The sequence below is a fragment of the Gymnodraco acuticeps genome, unplaced genomic scaffold (assembly GCF_902827175.1).
Source record: "Gymnodraco acuticeps unplaced genomic scaffold, fGymAcu1.1, whole genome shotgun sequence".
Lineage (NCBI taxonomy): Eukaryota > Metazoa > Chordata > Actinopteri > Perciformes > Bathydraconidae > Gymnodraco > Gymnodraco acuticeps.
In genome coordinates, this window is record NW_022990103.1 from 3,297 (window position 1) to 23,098 (window position 19,802).

The 19,802-nt window shown below is 39.8% G+C and overlaps 1 protein-coding gene across 1 annotated transcript in view; it reads left to right on the forward strand.

Annotated features, from left to right (window-relative positions):
• The first annotated feature begins 4,027 nt into the window (after positions 1–4,027).
• Positions 4,028–19,802, forward strand: part of LOC117546263 (protein FAM131A-like) — a 31,491-nt gene continuing 15,716 nt past the window's right edge. The window contains 2 exon segments of the mRNA XM_034216442.1: positions 4,028–4,276; positions 19,090–19,183. Coding sequence (XP_034072333.1) covers positions 19,114–19,183 — 70 coding nt within the window. The 5' untranslated portion in view covers positions 4,028–4,276; positions 19,090–19,113.

Sequence of the window (19,802 nt, forward strand, 5' to 3'; positions counted from 1 at the left end):
CTAGCAGCTTTAAAAGGACAGAAATGAACAAAGTCTACTTTAACAAAAAACAACATAATTTGTTGAATAATCCGATAAGAAGAATACAACCAGTTTGACATGAATTGAATAGATAATATCTCCGCAGCTCTAGACGTGGACGCAACACATTTCTGCTGAAGTGAGTGCGATGTCTTTTGTTAACGTGTGTCGCAGTTAAATGAAATAAACCAGCTCAACAAACTCATGGTCAAACGGGTGTTTTCTGACAGTGAGTTGCTGACGTGTCACTTTAAATTCTCTCTCGGTGTAGGAAAACAGCGCCTGCATACACAGGGCTCAAATTCAAATGACTGGACGTTCATCTGAAGCTTTTTAACAAAACAAGTGGGCATCTTTCACTCCTCGAACAATACTTTCATTGAGCAAGGTGGCCTAGATTCAACGATACAATACACCCCGGGCATCCGATCTCTTCACAGCCAATTAAACGGCACATATTGAGTTCAGCCAGTGGGGCAACCTGAGCTCCGTACGCTAAACGGGCAGGTTTTGGTACCCGGGGCGGAGTGATTGCTCCTCATAGTGGACCGAGTGTTGGAGATTGGGTGCCACAGACTAATGGAGCGAGCGGTTCTTCTCACACACACAGTAACAGGAAACGCCTCCCTGCAGAGGAACAAGAGCCAGGCGCTGACATTCAGGGATCCACCTTTTAATCTCGTTTTGCAAATCTGAATTGGAGAGTGGCGAGCAGTGTGTGTGTGTGTGTGTGTGTGTGGTGTGTGTGTGTGTGTGTGTGTGTGTGTGTGTGTGTGTGTGTGTGTGTGTGTGTGTGTGTGTGTGTGTGTGCGTGTGTGTGTGAGAGAGAGGGAGGGAGAGAGCTGCTTCAGGTGCTGATAAGATAAGATAAGATAAGATAGGACTTTATTCATCCCGAAGGAAATTGTTGCACCAGAGTTACACAAAGACAATAAAATAAACACATCAGCATGATAATAATACAACTGTACACTAACAGTGCAGTAAAAATAGCAATTACATATCCACAGGAAACATAGATGGTCTCATAATTAATGTAAATATTACCAGTATTCAGTAGTGCAAAAGACGTAGTGGCAGATACGTAATACAGTGCCACAGTGACTCGTCCTAAAACCCGGACGTTTTGTTTTTACCACTTCCTGTTCCCTGGTCTCAGAGCCAATGGGATCTCTCCATAGGATGTTCGAAAGTAGCTGAACTAAGGTCTGTGGTTGAGACACATTGAAGAGACGGATCACGTTTTGTTCTAGGACATTAAACACATCAGCAGTGACCCCACTGGTGATTTCTGAAGAGTTGACGTGTCTGAAAAACGATGGTTGTTACCAAGTGGCTGAATAGGACTACAGAAGTCGTGGAGGTCGTTGTACGTCATTACACCGAACACGTAAACACTCCTCTAAGTTAGTTTCTGTTCTGCTTGAAAGCAAGTCCCTGCCTCCTGCAGACTGTTCAAACAAACGCTCCAACTCGTTCCATTTAGAATCTGTGTGTTTGAATATGGATCTGAAGTTGGCGTGACGTTGAAGTCGTGCAGCTGGACTCGGCTGTAGTGCCTTTATAGCATAACGTTAGCATTTAGCTTCTGGGGACTAGATTTATGATTCGAACATTATGAAAGTAGGGTAGACATGTGGAGATTATCCGGCTGAACAAAACGTGATCCGTCTCTTCAATGTGTCTCAACCACAGACCTTATTTCCAGCTACTTTCCTAAATCCTATGGAGAAATTGCAGCCAAGTATATATTGCACAGTTATTAACGGCATATATATTGCACATAGTTGGTTGGTAATAAAGATATTGCACATGTTATATAGCAGAGAGTGTGTAATGATGGTAGGTATTTCTATTGCACATAGTGGTGGTGTGGACGCTCTCAGTTCCCTTTACTGAAGGGTGAGGAGTTTGACGGCCGCTGGGAGGAAAGACCTCCTGTTCTTAAAAGCACCATCTGCTCCATGTGAAGAGTGTCGGATCATGATGAGGGCAGCTGTTAGAAAAAGGTTAACCCAGTGTATTCAACCGAGTCGTCTAAAGACATGCACTTTGTGACGTCTGCAGCCCGAAAGGTTGCTCAGTGACCTTTGCTCGCTTCTCTCGATCTTGATGTCAGAGGACGTGTTTTAACAGCAGGGGATGTAAAACATGCATAATGCCATCACAGGAGGCATGTCGCTTGTTCACTGTTTCTTTCACTGCTTTCTCTCCCTCCGACAAACTTCATGAAATATCCAACAGCTTGTGCTCACAGTACCTGCATGACTCGGCATGGCTTTGGACGTGCATGGAAGGAGGCATCTGTGCCCAAAAACCCATGTTATCTCACTACAAGTAGTCTCTGCAGAGCACGCTGCAACAAAGCACAGCCCTGACTTGCACCATGCATAATACAAATAAGTGTGTTTCTGAAACTAGGATTTTAAGACAAGTCACTACAGGCAAAACATTACTTTGAGGCTAACAATATCTTCATGCTGTGGTCAAATGAAAGAGTTTCTGCTGTTAAATCATGTTTTCTTTCAGACTAGTGCAATCCAAAATCCATATTTAGGTGTTTATTTAATTCTCTGTCTATTTGAGTCTGTATAGACTTCTCCTAAATTCTCCAAAAATGAACATTAGATAATGCCTCATATGCATATTTAAAGATTTTAGAATCTCTTGAATGCAACAAGTCCTCCTGGAGACGTTTCATAGTGATATATATAAGTACATTTTACCCTATTAACCTGTAGTTTGTACAAAATGTATGCATTTTACAATACATATCTGAAAGGGAGTTTGTTAACCCCCCCTTTAACAGCAATCCCCACTTCTTCGTCTATTTGAGTCTGGAGATTTCTCCTAAACTCTCCAAAAATGTGCATTAGATAATGCCTCATACTGTATGCATATTTATAGATTTGAGAAAACTTGTAATAGGAAATATAATGGTCTTAATGTCAGTGATGAACTGAAGTTTCATAGCGATATCTATAAGTACATTTGACCCTTTTAACCTGTAGTTTGTACAAAATGTATGCATTTTACAATCCATATCTTTAAGGGAGTTTTATTTCACCTCCACTTCAGCAGCTTTTACACTCTCCAGTTTCATTACTATCTTCTGAAGCTTTTTACAGAGGGTGTCCTTCACAAAGCGTTCACAGCCTCATTTATACTCATTTTTATTACTAAAAACATGGTAAAAAATGGTGGCTGTGGGCAGTATGTTCTGGTTTATGGAGCAACATAAAGAAGTCTCCCCTCTGTAGAAAACCTTTGACTCTTAAATGTCACCAAAAAGAAACCCTGGCTTTATCCAATGTTCACATTTCTGCCCATATTTAACCGGTTAACCTCTCATTTGCATACTTAAACATGACATTTAAGAAAACATGTAATACAAAAAAAAATTCTTTAACTGTAAGTAATCGACTGGGGAAGTTTCATGATGTTATTTATTATTTTAAAGTATTTACCCTGTGTCTTCAATGATGGTACAAGCCTACAGTTGCTTATCATATTCTGAACAACCCCCCAAAACATGCCAAGGCTTCATCTCTTAAGTTAATGTCAAATATATTTGTTGTGGTATCTTGAAACGATATCCTACTGAATTATTTGTTAGTCCTTTTTCAAGATTTAACATATTTTAAAGTCTTTTTGCTTCACAGATGCATTCAAAACCCTTATTTTAAATAATTAAAGCAGATGAACAACATATTTATAAATTAGTACCTTTTTAACTTCCTTAATTCCCTTTTGAATTTTTTTATCTAGGTGTTTGGTTTTCTTTGGCGGGAAACTGCAGTGAGATATGGCATCAACATCACATTCCCTTATATGGTCATGACCCCTGCGTGGCTGCCTGGGAAACCCCGTCGAGGCATGTGTTGGCATGCTGCAACATAAAGCAACTCGTACTTTCTTTTCCTCATCTTTTAAAACTCATAGTTGATCGTGTTCTTGCTCCAGAAATAACAACAAACGACGTTTCCGTGCCACTTTGAGAGCGGAAGTGAGTCGTTATTTTCGGAGCGAGAATTTGTTCTTTTTGCGTGGCGACTATGAGTTTTACGACTTGTTCATTTCACATGATCTTCACGTGGCTCTCTTCCTCCCGACAGTGGCCGCTGACGGTACTTTGCGCGTGGACTGGAGCGCGGCGAGCTCCCTGTCCGACCTCGCACTTTTGGGAAACACGCGGACCAGCTTGGTGCGAAGACTGATTCTGACAGCACCTCTGGGCGCTCTGGACTTCAGCCAGGTGCACTTTTTGTTATATTTGAGCTTGCTTTGTGAAGCCTATAGTCTGATTTTGACTATGAGTAGTGTTGAGAGCATTGGATACCTACATCTTCCAAATCAGCTAAAAATATATACAAATCAGACAACAAGGAGTACAAATATAACATTTTTGGGTTAAATCTGCCATTTTTTATCCTGGGAATGTCCGACATGGCTATAATGCTAATTAATGCTAATTAACTAAACTTAACAATCTTTTTTGTTTATATTTCAGTTTGCTTTGTGAAGCCTATAGTCTGATTTTGACTACCATGAGTAGTGTTGAGACCATTGGATACAGAGAGCACAATTTATTAAAAAAAATTCTCAGTTAAATAGGCAATCTGTCCAATCCAGACGATCCAGAATCCCCTAAATCTTCCAAATCGACCCAAAATGCATCAAAATCAAACAACAAGGAGTACAAATATGACATTTTCGGGTTAAACCTGCCATTTTTGATCCCGGAAATGTCAGCAATTGACTCAGCATCCTCAATAACCCCTAAAACCACAATTTTGTTTTAATAAATAGGCACCTTTGGGCGCACTGGACTTCAGCCAGGTGCACTTAAAACTCTTTTTTTAATTTCAGTTTGCTTTGGGAAGCCTATAGTCTGTTTTTGACTACTATGAGAAGTGTTGAGACCATTGGATACAGCACAAGATAGACATTAATATCATCTCTACTGTTTTCTCAGATAAATAGGCAACCTGTCCAATCAAAATGATCCAGAGAGTCCCCTAAATCTTCCAAATCGACCCAAAATTAATCAAAATCAGCCCACAGACAGTACAAATACGACATTTTCTGGTTCATCTTTTATTCTGAAAATGTCAGAAATGGACTCAGCATCCTCAATAACCCCTAAAACCAAATGTTTTAACTATTGTCCACATAGGCTATAATGGCAATTCATACTAATTAACTAAACTAATGCTAATTGTGAACATTTCCCAACATGCAAGTCATCATCCGGCAGCTTCTATGTGCTGGGGACTTTACATTTCTAACATACAACTTTGAACATTACCTGCTTCACAATAGGACTCTATGAGCAGGGAGCTAGCATTGTAGCACTTCTTGTTCCCTGGTCTCAAAGTCAACGTTTTTTTGAAATAGTTTTTGGTCAGATGCCTGAAATGAGATCTGCGGTTAACACGAGATATGAAGAGATTTGAACAGAGATTGTTTTCTGCAATAATCCCAAATCCAATGAAAAATTCCTGTTGAGTTTCCGTGAACCAGGGAGATGCTAACTTCCGGGTCAGTCACACAAACGACTGCCACACTCTATTATCCTTCCACTAGTTCATATTTCTCAGTGCTTAACAATGGATGATGACAGTTTAACCTAACAGCGTGATGCATTGAATTTAGTGGAAGCGTGCATTTGACTATAGCTTTAATCACTTCATGGAGTCTAAAAACATTTTCAGTTTTCTCTGGTAAAAGTCTTTACAGTAAGATACACACGAATATTTATTGTATTAACATGAACAGTCACATATTGCAGAAGCCATATCAAGGTGTTGTTTTAAACAAGTACTTATAATATAACTTTTTATCAGTCCTACAAAGGGGATGAATAGTTAGTGCACTTTGAGCCACTCAGTATTTCTACACAGATTGCTGGATGTTCAGTGCACGACTTCACGTTATTTAAACTACAATCACATCAGTGAGTCTTAACTTACTCAGACAGCATCCAGATTTTCCTAATCACAGATGGCGCTCTGTCAGTAATTGGCTGCATGATGCAGAACATTATTTGATCAACCCTTCCTGGTTTGATAATTATCTTTTTAATGTTTCAGTTCTTTCTCCATTTTACTTTCATTAATGTTAACCACTTGGTTTCTTCTTATATGCGAGCCCTTCAGTGTAATTAGCAAAAAAGTCATTTGGGATTTTAAATAGTTTCTCAGGGTCATCAAGTTTAACGCCTCTCGCCTGTTGGACAAAGTATCATCAGCTCAGATGCTCACATATATAGTGGCTTCTTTAATGTTTATTTCACCAATAAGCCGTGAGAAAACACATGTTCTTTCCATCAATTTCTGATCCAGTTGTTGTGTTTTGTTCATGTGGAAGAAGCAGAGGGACTAAGAGGATATTTGGCACCTAATAGCAATGAGTTATAGAAGAAAATAAATAGTTTTTTTGGGGGCATTTTGGTTAAAATGGTGGATCTAAACAGAGCCATCCTTACATAATGCTTTATTCAAGGTGCAAGACCTACTGTATCATGGAAAATGCACTTTCTGATGTCTTCTCTACATAAATATGTGTCCCGGTGCGTCGGGGAACTCTCGCAGCGTCAGAAAATAAAACCCTTTCTCTTTTCCTCCGTATCCAAATCTTTAAAAAAACAGGTGTGATCCAGATTTGCTGCCAATATGACGTAATTTCAGATGGTGGACCCACAGAAAGTTGCTATCAGAAACAATGCCTGACGTGTTTTGGACGTAATCTCGTCTTTGTTTACCTTAGCATCGCTAACACTCAGAGCTAACCTGTACTGGAGAACACATGTGTTTAAAAAGCAGGAAATAAAAAAAGAACTCACCTTGTGATAAACCCGCAAGAGAAAAAGCATTTGAGCTCCATACTGTTTCAGAAATAATCCTTGATGTGGTTTAGAACAGGATGGCGTTTTATCACAGCAGAATTTAACTTTATCTCCAGAATTCTGATCAGGCATTAGCTCCGCCTCCTCTTTTTTTTTTTTTAAGCTAAGGACCCAAAATCCGCGTTTCTCTAACAGGGCTTAAATAGAGGGATATGAGGGATATCATAAAACATCATCGACATGTTTTTATATATTTGTATATATCTGAGACCCATAATATATGCCTAAAGATAGCATGATAGGTGACCTTTAAATTGATATATATTTGGGAAGTGGAAACACATTTTTTTGTGGCATTTATAACATTTTCCTGACAAACTTTGCATAGAATAGATTTTTCACGACTTATTTTGACACAGAACAGATGTTACTAAACGATAGCATGTATTATTTTTTAATAATAACAGGCAGATTTTAAGTCGATTGTTATCCATTCACAATTCTACTTTGGTTTGATGTCGGACATCTACTTCTTCTTGTCACCTGAACAGGCACATATTACTTTACACACCTAAAAGATGTATTTGTAAAGTAGAGTACGCTAAGTGCTTTCATCACATTTTGACTACATTCAAAGTGCCTTACATGAGCATTAATACACAAATGAGGTTAGCTTTGGCTCAGTGGTTGTCTAACTGGAGGGTCGGCATGTTGAAGTGTCCTTGGGCGAGATACTTAACCCAAGATGACGTTGGCTTTTCTACGATAAAGTCATTGTACTTCGCTTTGGTTGAAAGCATCAGGACATGGTATAATGTAAAAACAGATGGGAGTAGATGGAGTATTTCCTCCGTCTTCCTTCCTTTGTTTCCAAAAAGCCACTTAGTCGCCTAAAACAGACATTTCTAACCCGTTATCTCTCAATATATTAGTTTTACTCACAGTAATGATGACTTTTCTGGCTCTCGATGATGTGTTGATATTGTGGGACTTGCGTTATATTATATAATATTAAACTTTTCACACATTCAATAAAGAAAACAGGCTTTTACAACAGAGTCAAACAAATCAACACAAACGAGCCACAACTCAGATAATAAACAACTCAGATCGTCTTTCTTTGTTTACTTTGTGTAAGCTTATATAACTTTACTTAACGATAGACTCCACGGCGTCTTTCACACCATCTCTGTGTCTCTCGGCACCGTGAGAATTGTAGTCTTTATAGTTTCTTGACTACAGATAGGGGACAAAAGACTGTCTCTTTTTCAGAAGAAGTCAGACGTTTTGAAGTAGAAGCGTGCAGCATAAGGAGCCTGTTGTTCTGCTGCAGTTGTTGATATATAATTACCAACAATCAGTATTTAAGTCTATTCACGATGGAGCTGTGAACTCAGTGTAATGCTTACAGTATGGGATAAAGAAAGAATAAAGCCGTCTGAATCGACCTCTCCTCTCTAATCCAGCAGGTCTGAGATGTGCAGAGCATTATTAGCGCGGCCTAAATGATCCATTATGATATCCAGCCTCTCTCTATTCCCCGTTGAATAACTCAGAGCAGGTATTGAACGCACCGTGAGAGACAGGATGGCTGGAGTCCTGATGTTATCACATGTCTAACGCTGTGCACTTCAGGCACCTCAAAAAACACAGATTTACTTGATTAAGTGAGTTTGGATTTTAGTGTTATTGTTCATGTGGGAGGCGTGTGGCGCAGTGGGTTGTGCGTTGGTCTTGTGATCAGGGGGTCACAGGTTCAAACCCCACTGCAGTCAGCATGTCGTTGTGTCACACTTCACCCCAAATTGCTCCTGTGGGGATTGCCCACAGTATTTGAGTCGCTTTGGATACAAGCGTCTAACAAGTGTCATGTGATGTAGTATCAGAGCAAAACTGAATATGTAAAATCATGAAATAATGCGTTGCAGCCATTACCTACAGTTTCTTTAAAAAACACCGTTTTCACCTTAAGGTTTCCAGAATAAGGATTTAAGATTTTATCCACGTCTTGGTCTTTTACTTAAGAAAGCCCTTAATTCAAGATAAAGCCCTTAGCGACCAAACTTTAAGATACCTTTGACTCTAACTTAATACGTTTGTTCATTGAGTGATTTTACATTACTCCCACTTCAGTATAAAGATCATTTTGTTATCAGACAACAAAATACATTCAATCAATATCCAGTCTGCAATCATGGAACTAAAATTATTGAATATAGATTTATTTTCTGTTATAATTAATCTCCATATCAACAACATATTGTCTTCTTCTTCTCTGACTATTTGGTTATCTTGTTTTCTTTTATTCTTTACTACCTTTAGGCCATCTTTACGGGGCATTACCAGGTATCAAAGCCACCATGAAAACTGTTTATTTGACCAAACAGCAGGGAGGAAACCACACTGGTTGCATCGGTGTGTGATCCTGTTAATGGTTTTGTTTCCTCTGGTAAAAGCAGGCGAACTGAGAGGATACTCTGCTTCCAAGACTAGTAGCAAGGATTTATACAGGATGTTAGGCATTAAAATAAAGGGTTTTGGGGTCATTTTGGTTCAAGCTGTGGATCTAGAAAGACAACCAACGGAAACCCTGACATTTCTTTGGCAACTGGGCACATAATTAAACTCAGCAGTGCTTTTATAGGCCAACTTTATGAGGCATTAACACACATCACAGTCACCATGAAGACTGTAGATTATACCGCTGTAAAATCTATTTAAATGCCTTTATATTTCTCCCTATAAGGACACCTTTTATGGTGAAAAACATCAGTATAACCCTGTATAGAGTGTCATAATTAAGGTAAGTGTTTTGTGCAACCAGCCACAGTCTGTCATTGCATTCATTTACACTTTCCTAGCAGGTATGTTCCTTTTTCCTGCTGCCTATGAAAAGCTAGGAGGAGATTTCATGCATGTGTGATGATGCGAATGTCCCGTCTGTGACGCAGTGTTGCTGCAGATTTCACAGCGAATGAAAGGAGGAAGCAGCGGCAGTTATTTGTTTCTTTTTCTGTGACGACGTCAGGCGTGCAGAGAGGAATCGCTCCATGGCTACCAGTTGCCATAGAAATGTTCCCAACGTGGAAAAGTTAAGACGTAGAGAAAGAGAGAAAGAGAGAACGAGAGAGAGAGGTTTGCATGGAAACATGTGGAAGAAAGTGACGTGTGTGTGTGTGTGTGCGTCTGTGTGGCCTAGCATTACTATACTTGTGGGGACCTACATCTGTTTACATAGTCACGTGTGGGGACTCGCCTCCCTTATGGGGACAAATTGGAGGTCCCCATGAGGGGGATCATTAATTTTAGGGTGAAGACTTGGTTAGGGTTAGGGTTAGGATTAGGGTAAGGCATGTGTTAGTTATGGTTGAGGTTAGGATAAGTCTCCAGGAAATGCATGTAGGTCAATGTAATGTCCCCTGAAGTGATGTATACATGGTATGTGTGTGTGTGTGTGTGTGTGTGTGTGTGTGTGTGTGTGTGTGTGTGTGTGTGTGTCTCAATCAGACAGTACAAAGACACACAGTGGATTTCTGCTGTGGTGTAACCTTAGTAATTATACAAAAATAAGAGTGATAAAAACAAAATGCGAAAAGTTAAGACGTAGAGAAAGAGAGAAACGAGAGAGAGGTTTGCATGGAAACATGTGGAATAAAGAGACGTGTGTGAGTGTGTATGCGTCTGTGTGTGTGTATGTGTGTGCGTGTGTGTGGCCTAGCATTACTATACTTGTGGGGACCTAAATCTGTTTACACAGTCACGTGTGGGGACTCGCATCCCTTATGGGGACAAATTGGAGGTCCCCATGAGGGGAATCATTAATTTTAGGGTGAAGACTTGGTTAGGGTTAGGGTAAGGTTAAGGGTTAGGGTTAGGCATGTGTTGGTTATGGTTAAGGTTGGGATAAGTCTCCAGGAAATGCATGTAAGTCAATGTAATGTCCCCTGAAGTGATGTATACATGGTATGTGTGTGTGTGTGTGTGTGTGTGTGTGTGCGTGTCTCAATCAGACAGTAGACACACAGTGGATTTCTGCTGTGATGTAACCTTAGTAATTATACAAAAATAAGAGGGATAAAAACAAAATGTCACTCACACTTATGCAACCTGTGGAGTTGTGACGGATGTATACAAAAACAAAAAGGTGACGCTTGAGCTTCAGTAATTGTTTCCCTACAGATGTTCTTTGAGAGCAATTGAGATTTGAAACAATCGTCTTTGTTGTCTTGCACAATTTGAAGCTGCATTATGAGACTAATTCAGTATAAAATGCACCATAATTCTCGGTTTGTGCTGATTTAAAATACTCCCTCACAACTACAAGACCTGATTTCAAAATGTAAGTACAAAAGTATGTACTTAAGTACTGATAACTGTGTTAGTTATTCTCGCGTCCAGGAGAGAAGCTTTAAAAGGAGATTAAATGGAGTCTCTGAGAGGGTTCAAATGGTACTTTAATTAAAAAAGGCGCAAGCAGAATATTGTTCAGTGAGGAGAGAAAGGCTGCAGCTTCCTCTCGCAGTGGCGGCCGTCCAGAAGAGAGCACACAAGCCTTCGTCCTTCCCGCTTGCTGGCTGTTCGCTCCTCCTCTCTGGGGGCTGTGGTGACGTAGGGGACTTCCCCCCTCGTTCTTCCGTGTCCGATATCGCGTTAAACGGAGGATTTCGACATTTTACATTCATTGCTTACTTCCACATGCCTTGTCTCCTCCTTATCTCTTTCATAACTTTAAATGTAATACATGTTAACGGCGTTAATAGCCACTTTAATGATACTAATGGACGGTAGTCCCGGATGTCGTCATGAAGGATTTTCAGAATAAAAGCTTGGTATTGAGAACTTCCGGTTTTTTCCAGAATAAAATAGCATTTAAACTGACGGTATGTTTAAGGTACATTATGCTATCAAAACATTGATTTTAATTTCTAACAGAACTCATTCTGCACCATGGCCAATTCCAGACAAATATTTGTTTGACTATATCATTTTCTGCTTGACATGTTCTCAACAGGAGAAACAGGACACATTACAGAATCAATAGGGAAGAGACAGAACAGTACAATAGACTGGAAAAATGAAAACGCAGATAGCCACCTCAGACACTTGAATCTTGAATGATAATAATGTGCAAAACTAATCATTTAAGAAAATCTATGCGACAAAGTTCAGGACTATCTTTTTTCGTTTTTAAAAGAAGTAAAACACAGGTAGCGTATAGAGTCCACAGGAGAGAGGAAAACAGAGGATGCCACTTTAAAACCACAGGTTACAATTATAATCTACAATTATAATACTTAAAGAAATCCTGTGCGTGATGCCATGAAGCTATCTAGTTCAAATAGGAGTTTAAATATACTTGAATAATACCTTGTTCTTAGATATGTGGAAGATGCAAATGGAGCTAAAGATCACGGGAAACTCTTCTGGGAAAATACAAGTTGCGTTAGGCGCCGTACGTCTGAGTTTTATCCCTGAAGGAGTGTAAGATCCTCCCACAGCAGTCTGAAGCGATTTCTCTGGGTATCTATTTGCAAACAAACACCGGGCTGAGGGTGGACGGCACTAAGTGTCTGACATCTGATTTTTAATTAAAGCTAAACACGATATATCTCTCTCTCTCTCTGAGGGTGTGTGTCACGTCTCCTGCAGATTATCCTCTGATCTGTGGCTCTCCGCGGCTCCAGAGGATTATTATAAACTCTGATACCATCACAGGCTGGGGATTCCCCGCCTCTGACGGATTATCTTTTGTTGTTGTTTGTTTATTTGTTTGTGACTCGGCTGGTGTTAAATGGAATCGACAGGACAAGGTCAGGGTGATGAACCTCATTGTTAGTAAAAGGAAGGACGCTAGTGAGATTTAAGTGGAGATACTACAGGAAAATACGTATTTTTTTTCATGCATTGGACAACTTTGACAGTCCAAAATCCATAAATACAAATAGCTTAGCTTTAAAACATGGAGGTGCGACAAGTAGAGTTTTTCAAGCATCAATTTGAAGCTATTTTCCTTCCATAACGTGCTTTCTTTCTGACTAGTGGAAAGGAAACATCCTAAATCCACGATTAGGAGTTTACTTTGTCTACTTGCATGTACATTTCTCCTAAATGCACCAACAGTTATCAATACAAATGCACTTTTGAACATAATTCAGAATACCTGTAATAGAAACATGTCATGTCTTACTGTCAGTGATGACCTGGGGAAGTTCCATGGTGATATCTACTGAGTACATTTTTTAAATTGTGTTTGTTCCCATCAGAAATCTCAGACACACCAAGCTCTCCAATGTCATTCCTCTCAGCATTCTGAAGCTTCTTACAAAGGCAGACATTCACACATCATCCACAGCCTCATTTATAGAGAATTGTGTTACTAAAAGAATGGCGAAAATGTATATTTTTACATCCGTTGACAGCTCTGTTGTGATTGGTCGACGGCTTCAAGATGTCCCGCCCCTTAATCTATCATGTACAATGTTTTAGAGTGCTAGCCAATAGAAGCACGATTGTTTCAGAGATGTCACTATGTTCAGGAAGTAAACAAAGTGTGTGGTAGAGGAACTCATTCTGAGGAAACAGACCATTTACATGCACTAAAACCTATATTACCCTATTTAATTATTATATTTGCCACTGAGATTCATAGTGTATTTTCTCCGTGTTTACTCCTCTAAATGGAAAGGAAATGGAAAACCCAACAAGCAGAAAAGGGCCTCTTTAACCCTACTTTTTGTTGCCGAAATCTCCACTTCAGTAGCTCTTACATACACCAAACTCTCCACTCTTTACTTCTCATTCTTCATACACTGCAGGAACTCGAAATCTTCCCGAGTATATTTGTCTAATTTCTAGTCAGAATATGTCTCTACAGCTGATATAAGACATAATAACTTCAGAAGTAACACTGCAGCGAAATATAGGGTTGTGTTTTAGACAATGCATCTTAAGTAGCTTAAAGGTCCCATGTCATGGCCATTTCTACTGATCATAATTCCATTGTTGAGGTCTACTAGAATAGATTTACATTGTTCAATGTTCCAAACTCACATTGGTTTCTCACAGCATCTCTGTATAGCATGTGTATTCACTCTCTGTCCTACACGGCTTGTTGGAGCTCCTGCCCCCCCTCCCTATGAGCCCACTGTGCTCTGATTGGTCGGGACGTTGCAAGCTTGTTGCTGCTCGCAGCTGCTGCGAGGACAGGTTTCTGGGTCGGCGATACAGCGAGACAGCGCGAAACTCATCCTGAGCACACACACACACACACACACACACACACACACACACAACACACACACACACACACACACACACGCACACACACACCACACACACACACACACCACACACCACACACACACACACACACACACACAGCCGAAGTGAAAACAATAAGTGTGGCTTGATATTGAGAAAGAAAAAGGTTTGTAACGCTGTGAGAATGGGTCTGCGGAGAGCATTTCTCCACCATCCCAACTCGTCTGTTACCAACCAGGGAGCTCTATGCAAGTCAATGGGGACTCCTTGTTAGTTAGCCAAGGCATCCTGGCGTGTGAGGGGCTCCGCGGATTGGTCCATTTGGGCCAATCCGGTCATTTGTTGTTGATCTGGGTGTTCACACGTCACAGAACCCAGGAAGCAAACAATGGAGAATGAGAAATGTCCATCGAGGCGTTCTGGGGCAGCAGACAGGTCTTCTCTGTGTTAGAGTTTTACTCGCTACAGGGTGTACTTTGAGGGTTTGTGACTCTGCAGACCGTTTACATGCAGAACAACCTTCATAACACAAGGGGACGGGTGATAACCGGAAAAGCATGACATGAGACCTTTAGGTCAAAGACTCATTTTGAGTTGAATCTCAGATATTTGGTTTTTAAGCTGCTGTGGTATTTGTGAAAGAGGGATCATCTTGTTTTAAGAAATACATCTAAACTGATTTTATAAAACACCATTTTAATGGAAAATGTCTAAAACAGAAACATTTTTAGCATTTCTGGCTTATTTTGTAACAGAACATTAACTAATTCTGCTAAAATATAGTTCAAAATAAGTTCTCCAAGCTAATAACAAGATTTAATGTATCTAAATATCCCATCTAACTGAGCTAATGGGCAGATTGCACTTCTTACAAGCGAAAACACCTTGTTTCCTTATTTGTTCCAATGTACCGTGTTTACTCGTCTAAATGAAAGCAGCTGAAAGCGCCACACTCCTTCCCTGCTGAGAATCACTTGTCTTCCTCTAAAACAAATCCTCACGTTGCTCAGTCAGCCGGGAGCTTTGACCCATATTGAGTAACAACACTCAGCATGAGTTATTTGCTGTTGACGTGTCCGTTTTCCACGTGAATACAGGTGGTGCTAAAAAAAGCGTCGGACACAAAGACGCTTGTCAATACCCGATACTCTCTTTTGTTGTTGGACTTTACGGAGCGGACGGATTTGACCTGGAGGAGCGGGTTCATCTGGGTCTGTAAACGGAGGGGGGGGGGGGGGGGGGATCACCCACTAACTGGTTGTAGGTTAATCAGTTTCCTTTGAAGAAGTTTACCTGTAAAAGTATGCTTCTGGGTATTGACGTAAACATGTACAGATACTCAGATAGACGGTCAAAGGACGGAGTGTGGGGATATTGTATAGATACTCAGTTTCAAGTAAAAATCCCTGCATTATTTATTTAATTATTTAAAACATGAGTAGCCTATTGGCTTTAAAAAACAGTTAGGTAAGATCTGCGATTAATTGATTTAAAGGTGGGGTAGGTAAGTTTGAGAAACCGGCTCGAGATACACTTGTTGTTATATTCCATGGAATGCTCTTAACATCCCGATAGCAATGAATATCTGAAGTGCTTTGACAAAAAATCCATAAAAATGTCATCTGTGGAAGTAACTGGATGGCCTACCTGCCTGTCAGCCTTCCATCTGTGCACAAATGTATCTCGTGCCCTCATTGGTCATGTGCGCGTTCGGAGGGGCTCTGTGAGGAAGTGGCAGATTTTATCCGGTTGTGTATTTTCAAATTCTAGCCCACTCGAGCTGGTTTCTCCAAAATTACCTACCCCACCTTTAAGAATATAGTATTTGTCATATTTTATTTCACTGTACTCCATTTCTTATATATTTATACTTTGTGTAAATATTGTATTTATTTGTAATCTTTACAATTGTCTTTAAAATAGTTTTCAATTTTTTTTTTAATAACGGTACTATTTTTTGCTCTTTTTATTCTTACCCCAAGCAAATTCCTCGTATGTCTAAAACCTACTTTTTCACATGGTTCTGATGTGAAAAAGACGTCATTTGAAAACATTTTTAGCTTGACAACATGTTTAACTGTAAAACTCTCAGTTACAAGTAAAAGTCCTGCATAACAAACCCGTATTTAAGTCAAAATACAAAAGCATCTTATTGTACTTAAAGTATAAAATTGCTGATTATGCAAAATTATAATATGCTTTATAAACCAGCAGCAGTATTTATAAATCAGTTCTTTGACAGACAGGAAGCCGGTGTGAAGACCTCAGAACTGGAGTGATGTGACGTTTGTACTCGCAGGTGTCTTCATCTTAATGCTTTATGCTGTATTGTTGTTGTTCTTATTGGAGTGCCTTCTTCTCTGCAGCCATAGATGCAGCAGCACGCTCTCAGGTGTAATGGAGAAGCTTCAGCTCAGTTACCTTTCCAAACTGTTGTTATGCTCATTAGCTCATTAGCTCATTCCCTAACAGGCTAATTTAACGAGCTACTTTAGTTACAACGAGACTGCAGTGGAGCCAACAACCTGTAGCATCGGCTTGGCTGTTTCTACTCTTCCATGTGAGTTCATATGCAAATCAATTATGTTTATAGGACAATGCTGAACATACGTCATTATTTTGTATCACTTTAAAGGTTAGAGTTTTTAACCCTCCTGTTGTCTTCGGGTCAAATCAGACCGATTCACTACTTTCATCAATCATACGTTTTTTGTTTTACATTCGATTGCATTAAGGCTCCATGATATCCTTCACAGTAGACTTTGAACATATCAAATTGCTGATCACACTTTCATTGAATCTTGGAGGATTTTGTCAACTTTGTAACACCATGGTGTTCCCGCTCAAAATGACCGCCATAAAGAAAAGGAATTAGTAACCATCCAGATCAGATAAAACACACACACACACACACACACACACACATACACACACACACACGCACACACACACACACACACACACACACACACACACACACACACACATACACATACAAACACAAAACAATTTGACACATTTCCCGCTCTTATGTGCCCCTCCCCCCACGTGGATCACACCTGGCACACGCAATACATGTTCAGTGTCTGTTCTTTGTATTTACTGCAGTTGTTCATGTGTACCAGTAGTCTGATACAATATGTACAGTTTGAAAGGGTGTTGAATGAAATTTGGTGATGATTAATGGTGTTTGTGTTAATGTAATAGCAGTTAAAACAGGACCAGTCAAATTAAGGTAAGGGGGGAACATGAAGACAATAGAAGGGTTAAGTTAAGGTGGATCAATTAGTGAACATGGAATAGAGTATTTATCCCTGTTTTCAATTAGTGTATAATCACCAGAAACGAGTGAATCACTGTTATTTTTTCACCCGCCATGCAGTCTTGCAAACTGTGACTTTCTCTTAAGATTTGGCAACTTTTCACATCCTCTTAGCAAGTTGTAAAGACTTATTGAAACCAACAGGGAAAGCAAGAGGTATATTATGGGATGCATTCCATGCTTTGGCGTATTCTAGTGACTTTTCTCAGCCTATGGATCTAGTCATCGCTACTTTCATTGAGACAAAGTTGGCGAAAAAACGCAATCATTTCAAACTACAGCCAATCACAATCCGTTATTGTTATTAGAAGCCTTGCAAAGATAACAAATGTGCATTTTACTTACATGGATTTTTTATCTGTACTTCCAGGTTGTAAAATAATAACTGAGAGTTGTATTTTCATCATTTCAATTGTGGCAAGACCATGCTTATTGTAGTTGTAAGTGCACTCCTTCCTTGATGGAGCATATGTGTGGGCTGGACCTGTATTTGACAGGAAAGGAGTGAGCAAACAATGGTGTAGCTGTATTAAAGTCCGAGTGGAAACAGTCAAGTAAATCTGATTTTGTCAGAAATGCGGGAGAAATATGACCCCGGGAGGAAACCGGGAGAGGGCTATGATATCGGGAGTCTCCCACGAAAATCGGGAGGGTTGGCAAGTGGGCAAGAGCTGCTACTTAACACGCTAAGCTTGACTGATTTAAACATACTGTGGTCCTTTGAATAGCTTCTTAAAAATCACTGGGTCTTATGCCTCGTTAAAAGCATGGTACGTGTGTAAAGAGGATCTTCTTCCCTCTCCGAGACCTTGAAACACCCTGACGTTGTTAAAGCACGGTGAACACAGGAGTCTCCTCTCAAGGAAAACACAACGCTGGGTTTTCTCGTGAGTCATGATGTATTCTGGCTCACATTTATGCTGAGCTGTGCTTTACTGCTCCAGCTTTCTAATTCTTCTTGTCCTCTTTTTTCTTTTTATTGTGGTCCCTTTTCAGAGCGGTCGAAATAAAATGAACTGGAAAATGAATTTACATTTTAGTTATTCAATTGATTGTGAACTGCCACTGTTGCAAGTAGCTCGTTTTTAGTATTTACCTAATTATTTAAAGATGTTCTTACTGTGTGGCTTGAAAAAGAAAAGTTAGGACTTTGTAGTTTATGAACACCATATAAGACACACAATCTAATTGCAAGTGTTACTTTAATAGGCCTGTACGTTTTATTCTTTGGAAATGAACACTGTACAGTTTTAGTTTGGTGATTAAGTGTTGTGTTTAGTGCGAGATGGGGAGGTAATGTGTGGGCCGGGGGTTCAGTTTAATTGAGTGAGATGTGCAGCCATCCTCCCTGCTGCCCTCAGAGAAATGGAGAGGGACAGAGCCGCCTATCTGGCTCTGTATTAATCAGCTGCATCTCGCTGGTCAGTGAACTGTAGTTCATTAGTCTGCTGGAAGAAAGAATGAGTGAGCTGACACGGAGAGAGGGAGAGGAGCAGAGGACGCAAAATAATATTTTTCTTAATGTTCCAGCTGATAGTTTTAAGACAAGGGGAAGTTGAAAAGGTAAAATGCAGACTAATAACTAAAAATGCACCAGCTTTTCCCCCCCGAGTCATTCCTGTCTTTCCTCTCCTTTCAGGTGAATGTTGACGACACCATTGAAATGTTACCAAAATCAAGAAGAGCTCTGACCATTCAAGAGATCGCTGCGTTAGCGCGGTCCTCCCTGCATGGTGAGTATGGTAAAAGTAGAAGTACTCAGATATTGTACTTGAGTAAAAGTAGAAGTAGTCAGACCTTGTACTTGAGTAAAAGTAGAAGTACTCAGATCCTGTACTTGAGTAAAAGTAGAAGTACTCAGATCTTGTACTTGAGTAAAAGTAGAAGTACTCAGATCTTGTACTTGAGTAAAAGTAGAAGTACTCAGGTCTTGTACTTGAGTAAAAGTAGAAGTACTCAGGTCTTGTACTTGAGTAAAAGTAGAAGTACTCAGATCTTGTACTTGAGTAAAAGTAGAAGTACTCAGATCTTGTACTTGAGTAAAAGTAGAAGTACTCAGATATTGTACTTGAGTAAAAGTAGAAGTAGTCAGACCTTGTACTTGAGTAAAAGTAGAAGTACTCTGATCTTGTACTTGAGTAAAAGTAGAAGTACTCAGATCCTGTACTTGAGTAAAAGTAGAAGTACTCAGATCTTGTACTTGAGTAAAAGTAGAAGTACTCAGATCTTGTACTTGAGTAAAAGTAGAAGTACTCAGATCTTGTACTTGAGTAAAAGTAGAAGTACTCAGATCTTGTACTTGAGTGAAAGTAGAAGTACTCAGATCTTGTACTTGAGTAAAAGTAGAAGTAC